Below are 21,406 nucleotides of genomic sequence, written 5' to 3' on the forward strand. Positions count from 1 at the left end.
TGTTGTATGAAACATCATTAAAAAGCCATCACACTGTCTGTCCATCACCGAAGTAAAGACATGAACTAAGTGAAATAGAGTGGAGAGGAGAGGAAGGACAGAGATTTTTTGTTAAATAAACAGAATCTTTTATTTAGCCAGTGAGACAAACATGAGCCAGTGAGACAAATTCATTCAGTGCAATACCACACACAAAAATAAGACACAACGTTCATTAGCAGTTCCATGGGCTAGAGAAGACCAGATCACCTTCCTCTACATTACAGATAATTTCTTTAGGACACATCTCACTCACTCACTCAGTTTCTTAACCGCTTATCCAATAAGGGTTGCAGTGCCGGAGCCTATCCCAGCTTTTCAATGGGCGCAAGGCACACAGTAACTCCCTGGACCCTGGCCAGTCCAGGACCCTGGCCAGTCCATCGCAGGGCAGACACACCTACACATACACACACCCATTCACCTATAGGGCATTTCATTGTCTCCAATTAACCTGACTTGTAACCTGGCATGTTTTTGGATGGTGGGAGGAAACCAGAGGTCCCACACAGACACGGGGAGAACATGCAAACTTCACACGGAAAAGACCCAGACCGCCCTGCCTGGGGATCGAACCCAGGACCTTCTTGCTGTGGGGCGACCCACCGATCCACCATGCCATCTTTAGGACACTATTCAAATAAAAATAAAATTCAATGTTGTCCATGGCTCTGTAAAAACACACACTTAAGAATGATCCTGGACGTTACAAGAGCCATTATCAACTGTAAAACCTCCTGACCAGATCTTTTCTCCATTCTGTTCTTCTGGAGTTGTAGGTTTTGTTTTACCAACTATAAAATTAAGCAGTTGCCACTTTGATTTCTTGATTTTTTTTTATTTTCATTACTTTTAACTATAGCCAGCTTCAAAGATAAAAGCTCTAGAGTGAAAAAAACTTTTTTAAATAAGTCCACTGCCTTGAGCATTCTAGTAGTTAAAGCAGTTAAAACTGTCTTTCTGAGTCCACAAAAACTACAATTATCTCTGACCTCTGGATTGATAACAGAAACAAAAGCATTACCCACCAGACTCCATGTAAAATCTCCATTGGAGATCACCAGACCTTTTTATTAATTGCAATTTGTTTAGCACCCTTTAGAGAGATTGCTGGTTTGTCTCCTAGTCCCAGCTTATCCCACCACACCGTGTCAGGCCTTCCATTCAGCGCTGAGTAATTACAATTTTTTACACAGCATTTTTAATAAAGCCCGGCCTGACACCGTGTGGAGAACCAAATCCTACAGGCCAGAGAGCTTCAGCAAGTGGCCCACTACATTGTACAAAATAGGAGTCCAGTTCATAGAAATGAATCCCAAGTGTTTGGTACTGTGCTCCCATTCCTAAAGTCCTGCAGTAAAGATATTTCCTCTAGTGAATGCCATTATTTTCATTTAGCCAAGTTATTGGCTACTTACACTCCATGGAGCCATTTCCATCTCGCCAGTCTACCTATCATTTTCTCAACTGTACCATCCCAATTTTTCTGCTGTGCAATTTTATTCCCAAGAAACTCCCCCAGATATTGTACTCCTTCTCTTTTTAAAGCCATATTTGCTAGAAGTAAAGGTAGTTCCCCTGTTCACTGTCATGCTGCAGGAGCCTTGCTCAGGAGCCCAGTTCCCCCATGTGGCTTATATACTGTATATGTCTATTAGTCCCCTTACCATAATCATTACATCATTAGCATAGGTTGATTTCTAATGACAAATTTGATCATCCTTTCCAAACAACACACATTAAGTTTTAAAGCAGTTCAATGACAAGGGAGTGCAACATATCAGACAAGGCACAGCTCTGCAATATGCCCAGACAGACCTTAAACTGAGCACTTAACCACCATTAATATTTAGCACACATTCAATATCCCGGTACAGTACTCGTATCATCCTAGTCAAGTGTTTGCCATAGTTCAAAAAGATCAACTCTATCAAAGGCTCTTTCCTGGTCGATAGAAATGAGACCATAGTCAAGCCACTGAGACCTGAAAATCTTTAAAACATTCCAACTAAGCAAATATTATCTCTACCAGACCTGCCAGGCATACAATAGGTCTGACAGTGGATGATCTGCCCTATCACTTCTCTCACTCTGTTAGTCAGGGTTTTACAGAACATCTTAAGGTCTGTGCACAGGAGACTTAATGGTCTTCAGTCTTTAATGTCCTGCAAATCACTTTCTTAAGACCCTCCTGCAGTTTAGTGGCAGGGAATTCTTATTGAGTATAGCCAACTCTTCTGTACCCGGTTCCATTCAAATGGTCTTAAAGAACTCAAGAAAGTATTCCTCAACCATCACAATTTTTATGTTTTGGCCCTATTTAAAAAAAGAAATGAATCTTTTAAAAGTGTAGGCCACTTTTGCGAGATCTGTTGGAGCTGAAAAGTAAGTGTCTAGTGTGCCAGATCCAGGATTTTGTTTGTGCTTTTCACTTTGCACTTCAAATGCCCTCAGTGTCTTCTCTTCCAGGCTTAGCCCGTTTTATTTTTCCCCTTTTTAGAAGGTACTCTAACATAAATCTCCTCAATCACAGATTCTTTATTCATGTCTTCCTCTTCTAATATTAATTTAGCAGTAATAGCTTCTTTGCCATCCTCAGCTTCAGTAACAATCTCATTGAGACCAAGAATCCTTCATTATTACTAATACTTGCAATTTTGTTTGCCAAATCAGGCACTGCTGCTTCACCAAATCATCTAGTGTCTGCAAGTACTGTCATCTTCATTCTGTTAGCACTTGCACCTGCCTGCTCCACTAGGCCCCTCTTACCTGCTGCAGTAGGTTCAGGTCCAGGCTCCATGCCTGCACCGGCTGTGTAAGCTTAACCACCAGTCTGTGATGTGCCTTCACCATTCCCAGGAGGACATGAACACCTTAAGTGCCCCGCTTTTTTAAACAAAACACTTTATTGTATCCAAAGTAGCAAAAAGCAAACAATCAAAATCATCAATTTAATATTTAAATGTAACATTTAACTTGAGAGAGAAAGAGAGAGAGGGCTGAGCAGGTATCTTCTACACAGACATGACATCTAAAGTGTGGATGACCAAAGCCCTGCAACGGATTGGCACGTTGTTCAGGATATGCTTGCCTTGTGCCAAAATTAAGATGCAGAATGCTGAGAACTATTAGAAACACATAATATTGCCACTCAGGTGGCGCAGCGGTAAAAACACACGCTGGAACCAGAGCTGGGATCTCGAATACATCGTATCAAATCTCAGTTCTGCCTGCCGGCTAGGCTGAGCAGCCACCTGAACAACGATTGGCCTGTTGTTCAGATATGGGTGGGATCAAACCGGATAGGGTCTCTCTCTCTCATGGCTGATGCAATTGCGACGTCTGCTGGCTGATTGATGGCGCCTGCACAGAGATGAGAAAAGAGTGCTCTCAGGGTGTCTCTCCATACACAGTTCTGAGCTGCACTGCACTCGTTAAAGTGTAGGTAATAAAGATGCATACGGCTGCTGCCCACGTGTCAGAGTGGGCGTGTATTAGCTTCGTTCTCCTCGGTCGGAGCGGGGATCGGCATTGTTGGAGAGAAAGCATGACGCAATCAGGTCACTGGACTAAAAGGGAGAAATTGCATAAATAAAAAAATACATAATATTTAAATAGTTGATGCTTTCATGATTGGGTAATTATATACCCAATAAATTGGAAATTAAGGATGGGTTAAAGTACATTCATATTGCAAGAAATTCAGTGAATTCAGTGAAACCTTTTTGTCTGTCCATCCATATACTCATGAATATAAAAGCCAGTCCATTTATCCATCCAATCATGCCCCCTTTTTATTTTTTATAATTTAGCATAGTATTTTTCATTTTTGCATCAGGACCCTGACCTTCTAACATTCTTTTACAAAGAATTCTTTTCTAAAAAAATGTACATCATTTGACGGTGAGCTACAGCTAAGAAGGTATTACACAGCAGTATGACTGTACTGTACTGTACAATAAAATCACAAGGTTTCATCTGAAAATGTATTAATACCAGTTATGCTAATTAAGTTTTGAAATCGCTTAGTCCTGAGCTGAACTTATGCTGTGGTACAACAGTGGGCCAAATTTCCTCCATAATGTTGTAAAAGACTTACGTTGCTGTTGCTGCTAGATGCAAAGTAACCATTTTTACATAAGTATTAGGCATGTCAGATAACTTTAATCATTAAATATGTCTTGTGTTATATGGCGGCTGCTTAAGTAGTCCGGCAGCTGACCCACATTAAGAATAATACACCATTTACACATCCAGTAACATTCTATTGTAGCAATATTCTTGGAAATATTGGAATATGACTACTGCCAAGAATTGCGTAAGCATATCTACATGTTCTAAGTAGTAATTGATTATGTATTTATATTTCTAGTGTAAATTAACATTTTCTTTCACAGTCTCACAATGTAGTCATTTCTAATTCTCGATTGTGAGTCCACTGCTGCTTGCACAATCCTAGATCTAAACAAGAGGAGGATCAAATGTCCCTCTGACACGTCACATATTAAACACGTGTCTGTAATACTTTTCGTAAAATTTGGGTAGTGCAAGTGTCTATTATGATAACCCAACACTGCTAAGATCCAGGGTTTAAATTTCAGTAATGCTATTGGCCTGCTGGCTGTCTACACAAACACGATTAGCTATGTCTGAGGGGGTGAAGGTCAAAACCCTGCAATAGATTGGCACCCTGTCCAGAGTATTCCTGCTTTGCTCCTAATGTTTCCCAGTGGAACCGAACCTGCCACAACCCTGACCAGGATAGAGTAGTGGATAAATTGAAATTAAATGATGAATTATAATACTTTTTAAAGTACTGAACCTTTGGCAGTAAATGAACTTCATGCATGTGTGGTATTGTAATTCCACTGTGGATATTTGAACTTGCATTATCTCACATGCATGATGAGACAGCAGGATATAAAGCCTCTGACTTTGACTCTATGACCCAGATACAAATAATAACACAGCCAGGTGCATCATTAATTACAATGTCAAAACCTCTATCAGATCATCTCCTAATTTCCTGCAGCTTATTGAAATAGTTTGCATAAAAATGGAAATTGAGAAATGATAAATTATTACTGAAGGCGTTTATTGCTTGATGGATCGCTATGTAACTAACTGCTGGCAGACATGCACCAGAAGATTAGTTTTTTTTTTCTCTGCCTCTTTCTCTCAACACAGTCTATAAATTCCCTGCCTACTTGTGTGTTTTACTGATTCAACTCACAAACTCTTATAACACCTGAGTTATTACCGTGTATATGTACAGTAGTTTGAAAGAGTAATTCCTATTTCAGATTACCGATCAGCCATAACATTAAAACCACCTCCTTGTTTCTACAAACTTTCCATTTGATCAGCTCCACTTACCATATAGAAGCACTTTGTAGTTCTACAATTACTGACTGTAGTCCATCTGTTTCTCTGCATGCTTTGTTAGCCCTCTTTCATGCTGTTCTTCAATGTTCAGGACTCTCCCAGGACCATTATAGAGCAGGTATTATTCAGGAGGTGGATCATTCTCAGCACTGCAGTGACACTGACATGGTGGTGGTGTGTTAGTGTGTGTTGTGCTGGTATGAGTGGATACAGACACAGCAGCCCTGCTGGAGTTTTTAAACAACTCACTGTCACTGCTGGACTGAGAATAGTCCACCAAACAAAAGTAACCAGCCAACAGCGCCCCGTGGGCAGCGTCCTGTGACCACTGATGAAGGTCTAGAAGATTACCAACTTAAATGGCAACAATAGATGAGCGATCGTCTCTGACCAACGTGATTGGCAGAAAAGCACCCTAAACTGGGTGCTCATCCATCTACATGCTCAAAGTTTCTAGGTGGTTCTCAACCTAACCAAACCTAATGGTAAAGTTAATGACAATAAATAAACATTGTGGTGTTGACACAGACAAGGATGAGGCAGCAGGAAACTGTTTGCTCATTTTATTTAAGAACAATGCACTTGCACTATTAGCTCTTAAATAAATGATAAGGGCTGAGCAGACCAGCACAATGAACACAGGGCTAAGCCCAATACAATCACTACATTACATTAAAACAGTAACTTAAACACACATAGCATTGCAAAGTATGTCAGCCTTTACACTACATTACAATGATACTCTGTGGGGACAGTTGTAGCTTAGTGGGTAGAGCTTTGGGCCTTCAATAGGAAGATTGCCGGTTTAAATCCAGGCTCTGCTATGCAGTCACTGTTGGGCTCTTGAGCAAAGCCCTTAACTCTGTCTGCTCCAGGGGCGCCGTACAATGGCTGACCCTGTGCTCTGACCTCTTCCAAACAAGCTGGGATATGCGGAAAAAGAATCTCATTGTGCTGTACACGTGTGTATGTATATTAGACAAAGAAACACGTTCTTCTTCTGCTTTAGTGCAACAAACACAAGTACTTAAACATTTATGCAATTATTTACAGCAAGTGTCATTCTGCATCTGCACACCAATTTCGATAGCAATGGCACATCCAGCGGAACACGGAGTGTCTAGAGTTATCTCCACTGTCCACCTGCAGTGCCCTGCCACCAGCTGAAGCTGTCAGACTCCCACACTCCGCTGCCATTATGTCAGCGCAGGCACACCGGCATGGCTTCCATGACATCTCACTTCCATGCCACCACAAGACAAGCTCCGTCGTTACCACCGTCTGACATGCTGGAGGATTGCACAGCAGCCCTGGGCAGGGCACACCATCTCTGTCAGATAGACGCAGGCATATCACTGGGTACCCAACCCCCCACACAGTGCCCTTAATGGTCTTTTCACCAGAGCATCCACCTCTCATTTAAGGAGTTGGTCAAACTTGCCAACAACAGGGTTAACACCACACGCTACACCAAATCAAACTAAGACATATATTTGTACCGCCATATCGAAACCTACATATTCCTCTTTGATATTTTTTCATTCTTAGATTCATACTTATATGTGTGTGTGTATATATGTATATATATATATATATATATATATATATATTTATAAATATATATATATATTTTTTTTTATTTTTATATATATATACATTTCTGTATATTACTACTATTATACTCATTCATACCTATATCTGTAACAAATGGGATGTGAGACGTGACACGAGAGGGGCGGACACACACTCAAAGACGTTTATAAATGACAAAAGACAAGGATACACAAAACAACACATGCTAATGCTAAGCTAAATGCTAACACCAATCTAAAGACATGAAACAAGACCAATACTCACCTAAACCCTACGCTAAGCTATCACATGGTAACAAAGAACATGAACTAGACTACCACAGTAATCACTAAACAGGACTTCTAACTAGAAACATTAACCAGACTACAAGACAAGATACCATGAACAGAATAACCATAATACTCAAGAACATGAACATAATAACCAAAGTCGTGACCAACCAAAATAACCAAAAAGCCATGAACAGGCAAACCAAAATGATCCACAGCTGCTCCCTTAAATGCCCTGAGAATTACACCTGAAACAAGGTGCAGCTGTGGAACATTGGCTACTGACCAATCATATATTGTACTGTATATATGCTCGGTGTACTGTATCTATCCATCTATCCATCCATCCATCCAACGTGTCATTTCGATACCTTTTGCTCATTTCATTCAAGAAGGATGCACTCACACTTACAGCTCTTGAATAATGATACGGACTGGACGGCCCTGAGGGCTGAACACAGGGCTAAGCCTACCGCAATAACTACATTACATCAATATGTTAACGTAAACACATGCATAGCATTACAAAGAACATCAGAACAGCAAATCACACAGATACACTCTGTACTGCCAAGATGGCTGCCCCCATTTTCATTAGCTTAGCGTGCTAGTATTATAAATTGAAATAAGTAAAATATGATAAAATCCACAAGAAATTGCCTCATACAAGTGTGTGGCTAGAGCATGTGAGCCTCATGTTGTGAACCAGCTTTTAAAAACGGGCAAGTAGGGTGGAGCGTTTTTGCCTGTGTTGCATTGTAAAGGTCAAAGATGACATCTTTGATTAGCTAGCTCTGGATTAGATGTTCCGGGAAAGAGCAGGAAAACACAGTTCACTCCACATGAATAAAGGTTAAGCTAGTGCTGATGGAGGGAGAGGCAATGTGTGTTTGTGTGTATGCATGTACTGTATGTGTGTGTGACATTTAGCAGTGTGTTGTAAGTTACATCTTAACTACACAACATTAAGAAAACATAAAATAGAGATTTGATTTGCTTATTTTGCTATTCTCCCTTATTGGAAACCTCATAGATATTAGGAATTGAATGAAATGGATTTAGGTAAGGTAAACATAATAATGAAAATATACAACAATAAGTCTTAGTAAACACTCTCATTCACTTTTTTAACCACTTATCCAATTAGGGTCGCGGAGGGGTCCTGGAGCCTATCCCAGCTTTTCATTGGGCGCAAGGGCTGACACACACATACACACCCATTCACCTATAGGGCAATTCAGTGTCTCCAATTAACCTGACTGCATGTTTTTGGACTGTGGGAGGAAACCGGAGCTCCCGGAGGAAACTCACACAGACAAAGGGAGAACATGCAAACATGTGGGGATCGAACCCAGGACCTTCTTGCTGTGAGGCGACAGTGATACCCACCGAGCCACCGTGACTCAGTAAACAGTGAAATAATATTTATTGATACATACAAGCAATATTGCTGACAATTTTGATGATTTTCAATTAAAACATTCAATTCTCTTGACAAATGTCCATGGGCACTATTGTCTACCCCCAGCCTCAGAACTTGGTGGAACATCCTTTTGCCTTTATAAGTGCTAACAAGCTTTTAACATCCCATTAAGCTTGTGGAATATCTGCCCATTCGTCCAATGCAAACGCTTCCAGCTCACTGTATGTAATGTTTTAGGGTTTTCGTGTTGCAACTGCTTTCTTTAAATCCCACCTAATCTTTTATAAAGGATTTAAATCTGGAGTAAAAGAAGGCCACACCAAGATATTTCAGGACTGATTCCTTAACTAAGCTTTAGTTGATTTGGAAGTGTTCTTTGAAGTGATCATTGTCTTGCTCGAAAGTTCAATTATCACCAGGAAAGCAGGATATTCCTCTTTAAAATGTCTTGGTATTTCTGTAAATCCATGATGCCAGTCTCATGGTCAAGATGGACAGTTTCTGCAGCAGAAAAAACACCCCCATATAATCACTCATTCACCTTCATGCTTGACCATGGGGATAGTACAGTGGTACCTTGAAACTCGACATCAATTGGTTCTGGGACTGGTGTTGAGTTTAAAAGGCGTTGAGTTTTAAGGTTTTTTTCCCCATAAGGATGTATGGGAAACCTGTTAATGCGTTTCATGGTCCTGTGGAGCAGCATATATTTTAGGCTCATGTAAAATAATGGGGTTGTTTTTGACACATAGGGTGTGTTCGAAAACCTAGGGAGCTGCCTTGCTGTCTTACTGTCTACATAGGCAGCTGACTTAGTAGAGAGGATTCTAATAAGTCAGTGACTTATAAGTCAGGTTATTCGAACGCACTACTTAATGACAGCGATTCCATCGGGTTTAGCATTTCGCGTTTAGCATTTAGCATCTCGCCATTAAAACCAATGAACTGAGGTAGCACAGCACGCTAACGTCAATATAACATCTCCCTTCATGTACCGATAACGGTTAAATTTCCTGACAAGCCCGAACTTGCAAATAAAAACACTCGGTACAAGTTTAAAATTAAAGTTAAAAATCAGTAATATTTTATTTACGTTTGAAAATAACTCCATTCGTTTCTCCGCCCCGTCAGCCATGAATGCTGGGATTGTCTTGATCACTAAGGCAGCGTCCGATGCTCACTCGTTCTTGAGCCAAAATAACATTGAAATAATAAGATGCCTCAGAAGTGTGGATTTTAAGGCATCTAGGATTTCGAACAGCCTCCTTCTCGGGAGCGCGCACAGGATGACGTAAAATGCTGCCTATGTAGACAGCACACTAGCTTTTCGAACACACCCATACACTGAATATAACACAAATATAATATAAAAACACTGAAATACAATTAAAACAGTTAAAAATCAATATAAAAATACAATAAAACCTGCTCTTTACTCTTAATTCTTTATTGTTTCCTTATGCTTCTTGATCGTGGAGATGCTCGATCTTGAAATACTGTATTTCATTCAGTAAAGGCGCATTCACATGAGAAGCGGCAAACTAGCTGCTTTTTTGCAGCTAAGTTTTGTTTACCGCCTGAGAATTTCAGTGTTTTATATAGACAAAAACGTTATTGTTCTAAAACAACAACTGATGAATTTCATTAGTGGAGAGAACTTATGCGCAGTAATAATTAACCCTTTGATGCACAAGCTAAGCAAACCCCTTCTAAACCCCTTCTAAGCAAACCCCTTCTAATGCAGGGTGTTTGTTTATTCATTTCCTATGTTTTCATGTATTGCTGAGTATCTTTTTGGTATATATTTTGAAATCAATTTATTTCACCATTTATTGTTCCAAGTGTTTATCACACATCTTGTTTTTGATTATCTTCAATCATTATTTTAATTTTTATTAATTTACTTCATGAACAAAAAATAGTTTTTGTATTACTACATCAGCTTTACACACATGGGTCGAAAATGACCCATGTCTGCAAGTGTGATTAAATAAAATGAACACACTGTAATAATATATTTATTCAAATTAACACTGAAATTGAACTGTAGTGAAGATTGGTGAATGTGACTGAACGTAAAACTGATGAGATCATATAGATACAGCACAAATTGGTGCACTGGGAACACAAGCTAGTGATCTCATGCAATCAGGGTGTTAGTTAGTGTTAGTGAAGATAATGAAGGCATTGTGGGTGGCAGGATCCAACATATTGTACCAGAGCCCCATGGGCCACCTCTGTGTTCTCCGCTTACAAGGTGCGAACCATCTGATCCATTCTGTACACCTTTTGTTTTGTTATAGTACTGGATGAATCAGATGGTTCGCATGTTGGAAGTGGAAAACACAGAAGGTATGGTACTGGATGACCTCTGGTTTCTTCTTTACACTATTGACATCCACTGATGTGTCATCATGATGGGTGCTCAAGAGGACAACAGCTTTTCCCTTCTTTCGCACATAGCTCTCCATGATCATATTGTCATGGTGGCCTTGCACATTGGATTTTGCAGTGGATCCAGAAAGAGTTCCTGTAAACTCACATCCCAGCTCTTGTCTACCCATTCAAGCAGGGTCAAGCCAATAAAAGCCACACATTCTTCTTTGACAATACTTCTTTACTCTTTTCCTTTTCCTGCTGTTGCTCTTCATAACATCCAAAATGACGTTGTTACTGATTAATATATCTTTTGGTGAAACCGTTGTTGAACCAAATGCAGGTCCTGGGCATTTCCTCAAGATGTTTTAGCTTCTTGTTTTGCCCTGAGTGGGGGATGCTAGCTCCAGTAAGACACATTTTACTCAATTTTTTAGACTGAGTCTGAGTTTCCTCTTCAGAGGACTCAAATAAGTCTTCTGTGTCATCAAAGAAGTCTTCTTCATCTAGGCGAGATGGATTCACAGACACACCCTCAATTGCATCTTTGTCCTGTGGCACATAGTCTAGGTCACCAGCATCAGAGACCAGCTGTCCTAACACTTTGAAAAAGGCTATTAAAAAGCAAAGAATATTTTCATATGCACATTAGTCAGTTATTCATATATTTACTGTCCTTTTTATAGCTAATAAAAGCTATCTAGAATAGAATATGCTAACAGCTAGCAAGCTAATAGTATTGGACATATTTCTCTAACTAGTGAAGTTCAAGAGCCTAATCCCTGGTTATCTTTCAAAGGGTCAGTAAATATGTTTCTGACTACAAACACTAAAAATGTCAGTAGTTCCTACCAAATTCCATAGTAAATACATAAGGGTAAATTTTGACCCATGTTGTGCATTAGAAGGGTAGTGATACAAAAATGATTTTTATTAAAAAAGTAAACAATATAAAACTGAAATAAGGATTTGTGATGATCAAAAACAAGTTAATTAAGGAATTCATGGAAGCTTGAATGGCTAAATTAATTTATTGCAAAAATATAGAAAATAAAAACTCAGTCGGGTCACTTTTGACCCAGATTGTGCATCAAAGGGTTAAGGGAAGTTTAGTGTTCCTGTGTTATTCTTTTAGTTCGTTAACCCATGTTAAGCTTTATTTATTTATTTTACGATAAGCGTTTTAAACTTGGAAAAAGTTATTCTCACAATTTCTCAGAACCCCCAGCTATAATACAGATTTGTCTCATATGTGCACTTTGATGACGTCTTACTGCACCGCTCAAGCAGAGCGCTAAACAAAGTGGCTGTTCATTGGTAATTAAATTAAATAAATAATTTTTTTAAAGGCTGAACATGTCAAATTTAGGGGAAACTGTTGTCATGCATGCAGAATAAGGCTCAGCATTGTTTCACTAAAATATTATTTATTTATTAGGACTTTAACATCACGTTTTACACTCTTTGGTTACATTCATGACAGAACAGGTAGTTACTCATCACACAACATTCATCAGTTCACAAGTTCAACGTCAAACACGGTCATGGACACTTTTGTATCTCCAATCACCCACTTGCATGTCTTTGGACTGTGGGAGGAAACCGGAGCTCCCGGAGGAAACCCACGCAGACACGGGGAGAACATGCAAACTCCACACAGAAAGGACCAGGAATGCCTCACCTGGGGATCAAACCCAGGACCTTCTTGCTGTGAGGTGACAGTGCTACCCACTGAGCCACTGTGCCACCCTTCGCTTAAATAACTTTGAATATCCCAGGGAAAGAAGTTGTCTTGTTAGCAGCATATGCTTCTCTAAAATCCTAAGATTTCACACATATGCAAATCACCCATATAATGGGAACTATTGCACCCCATACCATGACAGATGTTTGATTTGATTTGATTTGATTTGATTTTATTGAACCATTTCATATTTTATAAATAGATACAATACCTCCTATAAAAAACTGAAACAGTCAGGGATAACACAAAAAGTCCATAGACTTATTTCCATTGTGGTCCCTAGTTGGTATTTGCATCTTTCACTGATAACTGAATATAATCCTTTTTTCTCATCTCATTTGATCACAGCACATTTCCATCGTCTCAGATAAGCCATCTCAGATAAGCTTATGCACAGAGAATTCGGCAGCGTTTCAGCATGGAATTGATGTTTTGCTTTTCCTTGCATAATGGACTTTTAGGTTACATTTCCTGATGCAGCACAGACGTGAGTGAAAAAGGTTTTTTGAAATATTCTTAAGCCCACATGGCTAAATTTATCACAACAGCATGATGGTTTCTTATGCAATGCCATCTGAGGGCTCAGAGGTCATGCATAATCAATAGTGGTTTTCAATCTTGCTTTTTACAAACTGAGATTTCTCAGTTGCAAATAAATTCGGTATTGTTTTTTTTAAATTAATTTATAGCACATATTGTGGAAAAAAATCAAGAAACCCAGAGCAATGTCCTTTTTAAACTTATTGACAATTCTCTCACAAAGTTACAAACCATCTTTCCTTGCAGACTGAGCCTTTGGTGGATCTTGTATATCAAACCATGACAACTTAACCTATACATGTGGACCTCACCTCACTATTCATGTGGAATAAATACACATTCTGAACACTTCTTAAAGGCATATTCATTATATCTCTAGTCGTTTTGCTTTTGTTAATTACTGACCAAAATCTGTGTAATTCTGTGAATCACTTGGCTTTCTTTTCTTTCTCAAGACCTGACATCAAGTAATGCAAAGTTCACACTACATGACTTTCCAAGTCGTCAGGTCGCTGTTCAGTTCACACTACACGACTGGATCTCTTGTAATCGGGAGTCTTTCAAGTCGGTGTGACTTTCACACTACATGACTGATCGGCGATAGGGGGTTTCACACTACACGATCTGTCACCAACTGAAATCGCAGGCGAGCTTCTCTGGTCACGAAAACAAACGCGAGAAGTGACAAGGGGTTTAATGATACCACGTCCAAAAATGCACGTCAACAAGTAGCAAGCGATCAAAGTTTGTGCGCTGATGTGCAGCGTAAATGCAAGGAGAAAAAAATTTATGAACCTGAGTGGATTTGGCAACGTGACCAGCAGAGACTGTTCTATAGTGAGTTGGAGGTTAATAGATATTTTATGCAATGCAACGTTGGTGTTATATTTTGTAGAGAACAATAAGGTCAGAAATACTGTATAAAACTTGAGTGAGTGCCGATGTATTCTGATATAAACTATATTATGCCCGTCCCACCTTTTTACAACTTCTCCCCTGCGTTTCCTCTCATCCCGTATCTTGCGTTCTCATTGGCTGTTCGCCATAGCACTCATTGCCAGACGAGCAACTCAGATCCAGATATCTGGCAAGCTAGAAATCTTGCTTCGGTCGCGAGCGCTCGGCAAGCCACTCGGATTGAGTTGTTGAGTAGTTCACACATAGCAATTGGGAGCTGAGTTTCGATCGCTGAGCGAATGCTGAGTTGCTCCCAAGCCTGGAAATCTAGCGCCGATAAGTCGCCGAGCGAAAATCAGGGCAAAAATCATGTAGTGTGAACTAGGCATAAAGTAAATCTAACTTCATATAAAGTTGAAATATTTACTCCATACAGGTAGGATTCTACTCTAGGATTATACAGCAAAAACAATGGTCCTCAAAGAGCTTTCAAAGAATCATAGGATCTCTTTGTTAAAAGATATCAGTCCGGAGAAAAACTCTGTATGTAAAGGCATTACATATACCATGGAACACACTAAAGAAAAGAGAGTATAATATGGCACAACAGTGACATTAATTAGAACTGGACGTCTTGCCAAAATTAATGAAAAGCCAAAAAAAAAAACTCGTCTAAGGGGGACGCCAAAATCATATCGTCATATGATTGGGCTGTGGGGTAGGGTGGCAAGAAAAACATTTCTCAATAACCCACCAAAAGCAAATGTGTTATGACCAAGACCATTATTTTGGCCATAATTCCAAAAGGTATATTCAGTGCAAAAAAAAAAAAAAAAACTGTTCAAAAGAACACCATACCCACAGTATAGCATGGCTGTGGCAGCATCATGACCCAAAATAGTATTATTATTATTATTATTTTAACCCCACTAAAAGCCTGAACAAAAACCTGACTTTGTAACAGGGGTGTGTACATTATGTTTATATTTACTGTATATACATGCTTAAATAAGATTTTCAGTTATTGGTACATCTCTTGAGTTGTACGATAAAATAGGTTTTTAATAAAAACTTATTGGAAACATTTTTAGCTGTGGTACACAAGTGGAAGCGATGACAGCTGCTACAGAGAGATCCCCAATCACTTCATCAGCCATTATTTATTGCTGCGTAATTAAAACGCTGTTGATTTTCAACTCCAAATTTAATCAATCACTTATTTCATGCTGCTTAGCCCTTAATCATTTTGAGCTCAGCCTGTATTGTGTAGAGTGTGGGAGTGAAAGTGCTTAATCATGTGAAGTGTGATAGGTTTGTTGGATCTTAGTGTAAATTGCTTATTTTCTCTCACTCTTGATTACTGATTTATTTATTACTAACGATATTTTGACTTGAGAGCTAAATGAACTGTTGGGTCATATGATCTCTAAATGAACATCTCTATTTATTTACATTCTATTTATTTGGCAAATGATTTTCTGTGTGATACTGTCCAAGAATACACTTCATAACCAAAGGTGGTGGCCAAAAGTTTAAGACCATTAGTGCTTATATTTTACATATTTTTATTACAAATGTCAAATCTTCAAGCTTTAATCAATAAAGACTCCATAGTTACCTGACCTAAAGACCACCAAACGTTTATGGGTAAAGATAAAGAAAGACAGTAACCAGTGATGGCTTAGTTACCTTGAAAAAGTAATTTGATTACTGATTTCTGATTACTCCTTTAAAAAGTTACTTAGTTACTTTATGGATTACTTGATTTTAAAAGTAACTAAGTTAGATTACAAGTTACTTTATTAGTTATATAATGCGGAATATTTCAAAGATATTCCTTTGCAATACTTTATCATTTGGCTGCCAACTTGTGTGTACTGATGAGACTCAATTGAATCCATGCTAGTGTGAATGCATGGAAAACAAATTTTAATTTTCTTTCAAGAATATGATACAGACTGACCAACACTATTACGCTAAATCAGCATTGAAAATTGACTTTACTTTTAATAGCCTTCTACAATGCTGGAGCTTCTTAAAACGGAAGATTTTCTTTTAAATAGAAGTGTTATTTACCTGCTATTAAATTGTTTTCCAACAAAATCCGCCCAATTTGGCAGATACTCGCCCAATCTGGCAACACTGGAATGCGCAGAGCCAGCTGGCGCTTTTACTCGTAGCGCGCCACGAATACTACTAAATAGTACTTCTTCTGTAATGGTGTTGGTGGTTGACATTTATGTTGAGTGTATTACTGCACTGTTTTGGTGAAGAACTACTCATCTGAGGTGCGCTGCTCCTGCGTGCAGAAATGCTTCCGCAAAAAAATTGCCGGCAAAGCGGTGGTGGGGGGGGGCCAGAGGGGTGGCCGAAGATTACTTTATGGTGGCCATGGCAACCACTGGCCACCCCCTGGATCCGCTCCTGCCAAGAAGAAAGCTAAAATATCTTTTCACTAAGGAAAATGACAAAAATAGTAACGCACAGTAACTTGGATAAGTAACTTTAATCTGATTACTGGATTGGAAATAGTAACGCATTAGATTACTCGTTACTGAAAAATGTGGTCAGATTAGAGTAACGCGTTACTGACCATCAGTGACAGTAACATTACCACACAGATGTCTTAACCAGGTGAGCTACCAGACTAGTTAGGAAAATAATCCAAATACTTAGTAGTCTGATCACGGGCGAATAATTAAACTCAAAAACAAAGACTTTCTGAGTGGGGACTTGAATTCAGGCTGCTGCGTTACTGATCAAGCACTCTACCACTTAGCCAAGAAGGCTCTAAAGAAAGTGTCCCAACTCAGGTGGGTTAACCAATAGGCTTAAAAGATGTACAAAAGGAAAATACAAAAACCACCAACTTTGGGGAAATGTTTGAGCAGGAAAACTGAGAACAATGACTGCCAGGGGAAACACTGGCCACCTCAAGATTCACGAGAAAAAGAGGAAAGACTTTCCCAACAGAAGAGTAGAACTACAATAGATTAACTGAGAGAATAAAGAAACTACTTCTTTCTTTCTTTTTTGGGGAACAGAGAGAAACTCAAATCAAGAGAAAAATGACTTTACCCAGAATACCAGCTGTTTGTGTTTGTTCAACATGGGACAAAGACCTAGAAAGTTCTGACTGCTTCTCTATCTCTTTATAGATCTGTGCACAGGTGTTGTGCTTTAGGCCTGATTGCCGCTCACTGTTGACCCCTAGTGGCCGGAGTACTTTTGGTCTTGGACTGTTGGCCTTCACACTGTATGTGAACATGTAAACACCTGCATAGACTTGTTAGAAGGTAATATACAGTCTTGGGATTCTGAAACTAAATGGTTAAAACACAAAATTCCTTCATTGTGTATTTTGCACAAGAGCATTTTCAAATTAAGACAAACTGTTATATAAACCCTATGCAATAAAACAATATATGGCCAACTTGTAGTCTAATGTCATTTATTAAAGCAATAAGCCACGAGAGGCCGTGCGTTACTGTGACTCCGCTTTGCGTCGTGCCAAAAACGTCATCCCCGTGCTCGAGTGGCTTATTGCTTTTATAAAACGGCGGTCAACATAAAATACAATAAATACAACAATGTTTAATTCATAAATGTATTTATTGTGTATAAACTTACAATAAAGCAATCTTCCGTGACGCCAGGTAGTTCGATTAACAGTGTTGCTAGGCAACATGAGGGCGAAAATAACATTAACTTTTTCTTTTCAGTGGCGTATTAATATGGAATGATGTGAGGTGGTCATAGGCGTTTATTAAAGCAATAAGCCACTCGAGACCATGCATTACTGTTATGATTTTAGCACGGGGAAAGAAGTTTTAGGCACTCCGCTTCGCGTCGTGCCAAAAACGTCATCCCCGTGCTAAAATCACAGTAATGCACGGTCTCGAGTGGCTTATTGCTTTTATAAAACGGCGGTCAGCAAAAAATATAATAAATACAACAATGTTTAATTCATAAATGCATTTATCGTGTATAAACTTACAATAAAGCATTCTTCCGCGACGCAAAATAGTTCGATTAACAGTGTTGCTAGGCAACATGAGGGCGAAAATAACATTAACTTTTTCGATTCAGTGGCGTATTAATATGGAATGATGTGAGGTGGTCCTAGGTGTGCGTTTATCGGGGATTTTACAACGGCTTCGAACGCGGCTCAGCCAATCAGATTTTAGGACCGGAACTATCCGTTTTATAACGGGGATTTTACAACGGCTTCGAACGCGGCTCAGCCAATCAGATTTTAGGACCGGAACTATCCGTTTTATAATCATTCATTTGTTCACTCATTTGTCCATTTTACCACAGCTTTATCCTGGTCAGGGTCGTGGTGAGTCTGGTTCATTGGGCGAAAGGGTAGAAAACGCCCAGGCAGGCTGTTCCATCACAGAGCAGACACACGCACACACATTTACATATTTGGCATTTAGACTTACAGTACTGTGACAGTATATTGTCTAAGCAATTGAGGGTTAAGGGCCTTGCTCAAGGACCTTTTGGTTACTAGTCCAGTACCTTAACTACTCGGCTACAACTGCCCCTCACCACACACACACACACACACACACACACACACACACTTAGGGCAAGTAGTTCCAGTTGGCTTGGAAACCCATGCGGACACAGGAAGAACATGTAACTTCACACAGAAAGACTCTGGCTTCCTGGCAGAGAATCGAACCCAGGCCCTGCTTAATTTTTTCTTGCCACCCTACTCCATTGCCTAACCACAAATGAGAAGTAATATGAGAGATTGTTGTCGCACATTAACTCCTGCGCTAACCACTGCAAGATTAACACTAAAATATTTTATAAAAGTACACATTTAAAACCCACACCTTTAATCTTATCCTATTCATTGTGTTGCTATCCCAGACATTCAAATACCTATTTCTTTCCCAACTCGAAAAGTATGAGAAAAATGTTTTGACTATGAATGTGTCTGCTGCTCCAGATGCACCTGCTGTCTTGTAATCTGTTCCTTAACCATCAAATATCTGCTCAAAAATAGAACCTCAAAATAACAGCAGCTAAAATATCAGCAGCCAGCATTTTTTTCCTAAATGCCTGTTGTTGAGGATGTGTCTGCAGGATTTTGTGTCTCGGTCTGACACCCTGTATAATGAATTATCTTTAGCTCAGTCTCTTATGGCTGCTGGATTACGTGGTCCGATTAAAAAGCTTAGTGATTTTTTGATATACTCTTCTGATGTTTTTCTTCTCTCTCTGGAGTCTTGATATTAATGGAAGCTATGATTACTCTGGTGCACAATCAGAGTGTGAAACAATTATACTCTAGACATTAAAAGAATATTAAATAAAGCGTATCATCAGGCCTCCTGGTCTCTTGACAGTTTGCATGTTGCATTTTCACAGCTTGGACTCCTTAAACTTTTTTATTATCGATGTGAGAAAATCTAATTAGACTATAAACGTTCACATGGGACTAAATGATTTCCCTGGAAGCTCCAGAGACCGATTACAGTTCATTAACCTGTCAACCTCCACTTTCTGCTGGGAATTCAAATTTGATCATCTCGACACAGCATGATAAGGGGCAATATTAGCCACAGTTCAAATTGAAGGTTTACAATAAGTGTAAGGGACAGGTAAATAATAACATCTATAAGTATGTGAAGTACGTATTCTCTTGTGAAATCTCCTCTTTAGTTCACCCCACAGGTTTTCTATGAAGTCTGGATCAGGAGACTGAGATAACCATAGCAGCTGCTGAAAGATCCAGTGATGAACCATTGTAATTTCTAGGCAGACATAAACAGATTTTTAATTAAAATGTCCAGATATTCCTTAAATACATAATGCTATATACTCTGATGAGGTTCCTAGTACCTTTGGAGGAAAAAACAGGCCCACAACATTATCAGTTACCAGCAGGCATAAGGTTCTTTTCAGTATAGCCATTGTTTTTATGCTAATAATTGTGGCACACAATTTATTGATGAGGATTTTTTTTCCCTATAACTCTTTACTAATCCTTACAAGTGATTTCAATAATTGTGGAGAGGATTGTATAAGCCTTTACATTTTCGACATTTAGCAGACGCTCTTATACACAGCGACTTACAGAAGTGCTTCCTTAGTAAGCATTACCTTACAGTTCAAAAACACAAATCTGCTAAAACTCTGTTAGATGAATAAGAATAAGAATAAGAGCGTTAGTAAGTAAGTGAGTAGGTAAGTACATGTCAGCTTAAGTGCTTAGTAAAGAGGTGATGAAGGTTTTTAATCATTTTTTAAAGACAGCAAGAGACTTAGATGTTTGGGCCGACAAGGAAAGCTCGTTCAACCACTTGGGTGCCAGTAGAGAGAAGAGCTTTGATGCTGGTCTTCCTCGAGTCCTGGGTAGAGGATCAAGTCAAGCGAGACTAGTGGCTCGGAGGTTGCGTGGTACAGAGTGGGGTTTTATTAGACCACGAAGGTAGCTTGGTGCTGGTCCATGTTTGGCTTTGTAGGCAAGCATCAGTGTTTTAAACTGAATGCTCGCAGCTACAGGAAGCCAGTGAAGAGAACGCAGCAGTGGGGTGATGTGGCGGTGTTTGGGTTGGTTAAAAACCAGGCGAGCAGCTGCATTTTGAATGAGCTGCAAGGGTTTAGTAGTAGATATAGGAGCACCTGCCAGGAGGGAGTTGCAGTAGTTCAACCGTGAGATTACAAGTGAATGGACAAGAGTCTGAGTAGCTTCCATGGAGAGAAATGGCCGAAACTTCCTGATGTTGTAGAGGACGAACCGGCGCAATCTTGTCATGTTGGCTGCATGAGAAGAGAAGGTCAGCTGGTTATCCAGGATGACACCAAGGCTTCTTACATTGTCAGATGGTTTGATCTGAGAGTCATCAAGAGAGATGACTAGGTCCTGGTTTGGAGATTGATCTCCAGGAATAAGTAACAGCTCTGTCTTGCTGGGATTGAGTTTTAGATGATGAGCTGACATCCATTGTGAGATCTTGTATCTCGCAGACATCCTGAGATGTGAGCTGAGACTTGTGTGTCTGAAAGAGGAAATGAAAGAATGAGCTTTACTTACATTTGGTCTTGTTTATTCATAAAAAATGTTCATGTACTGTTTTATTGTTTTGTGAAGTGCCTTAGTAGGAGAGGTGTACCAAG

The 21,406-nt window shown here is 39.4% G+C and overlaps 1 protein-coding gene across 1 annotated transcript in view; it reads right to left on the minus strand.

Moving 5' to 3' along the window:
- The window catches only part of fgfrl1b (fibroblast growth factor receptor like 1b), a 126,851-nt gene that overhangs the window by 104,650 nt on the left and 795 nt on the right, over positions 1–21,406 (minus strand). The window contains exons 2-3 of the mRNA XM_063000969.1: positions 19,921–20,040; positions 11,511–11,699 (exon numbers count right to left, since the gene is read on the minus strand). Coding sequence (XP_062857039.1) covers positions 11,511–11,699; positions 19,921–20,040 — 309 coding nt within the window. The remainder of the gene's footprint in view (positions 1–11,510; positions 11,700–19,920; positions 20,041–21,406) is intronic.

This window comes from Trichomycterus rosablanca, chromosome 8 (assembly GCF_030014385.1).
Source record: "Trichomycterus rosablanca isolate fTriRos1 chromosome 8, fTriRos1.hap1, whole genome shotgun sequence".
In the NCBI taxonomy this organism is placed as follows: domain Eukaryota; kingdom Metazoa; phylum Chordata; class Actinopteri; order Siluriformes; family Trichomycteridae; genus Trichomycterus; species Trichomycterus rosablanca.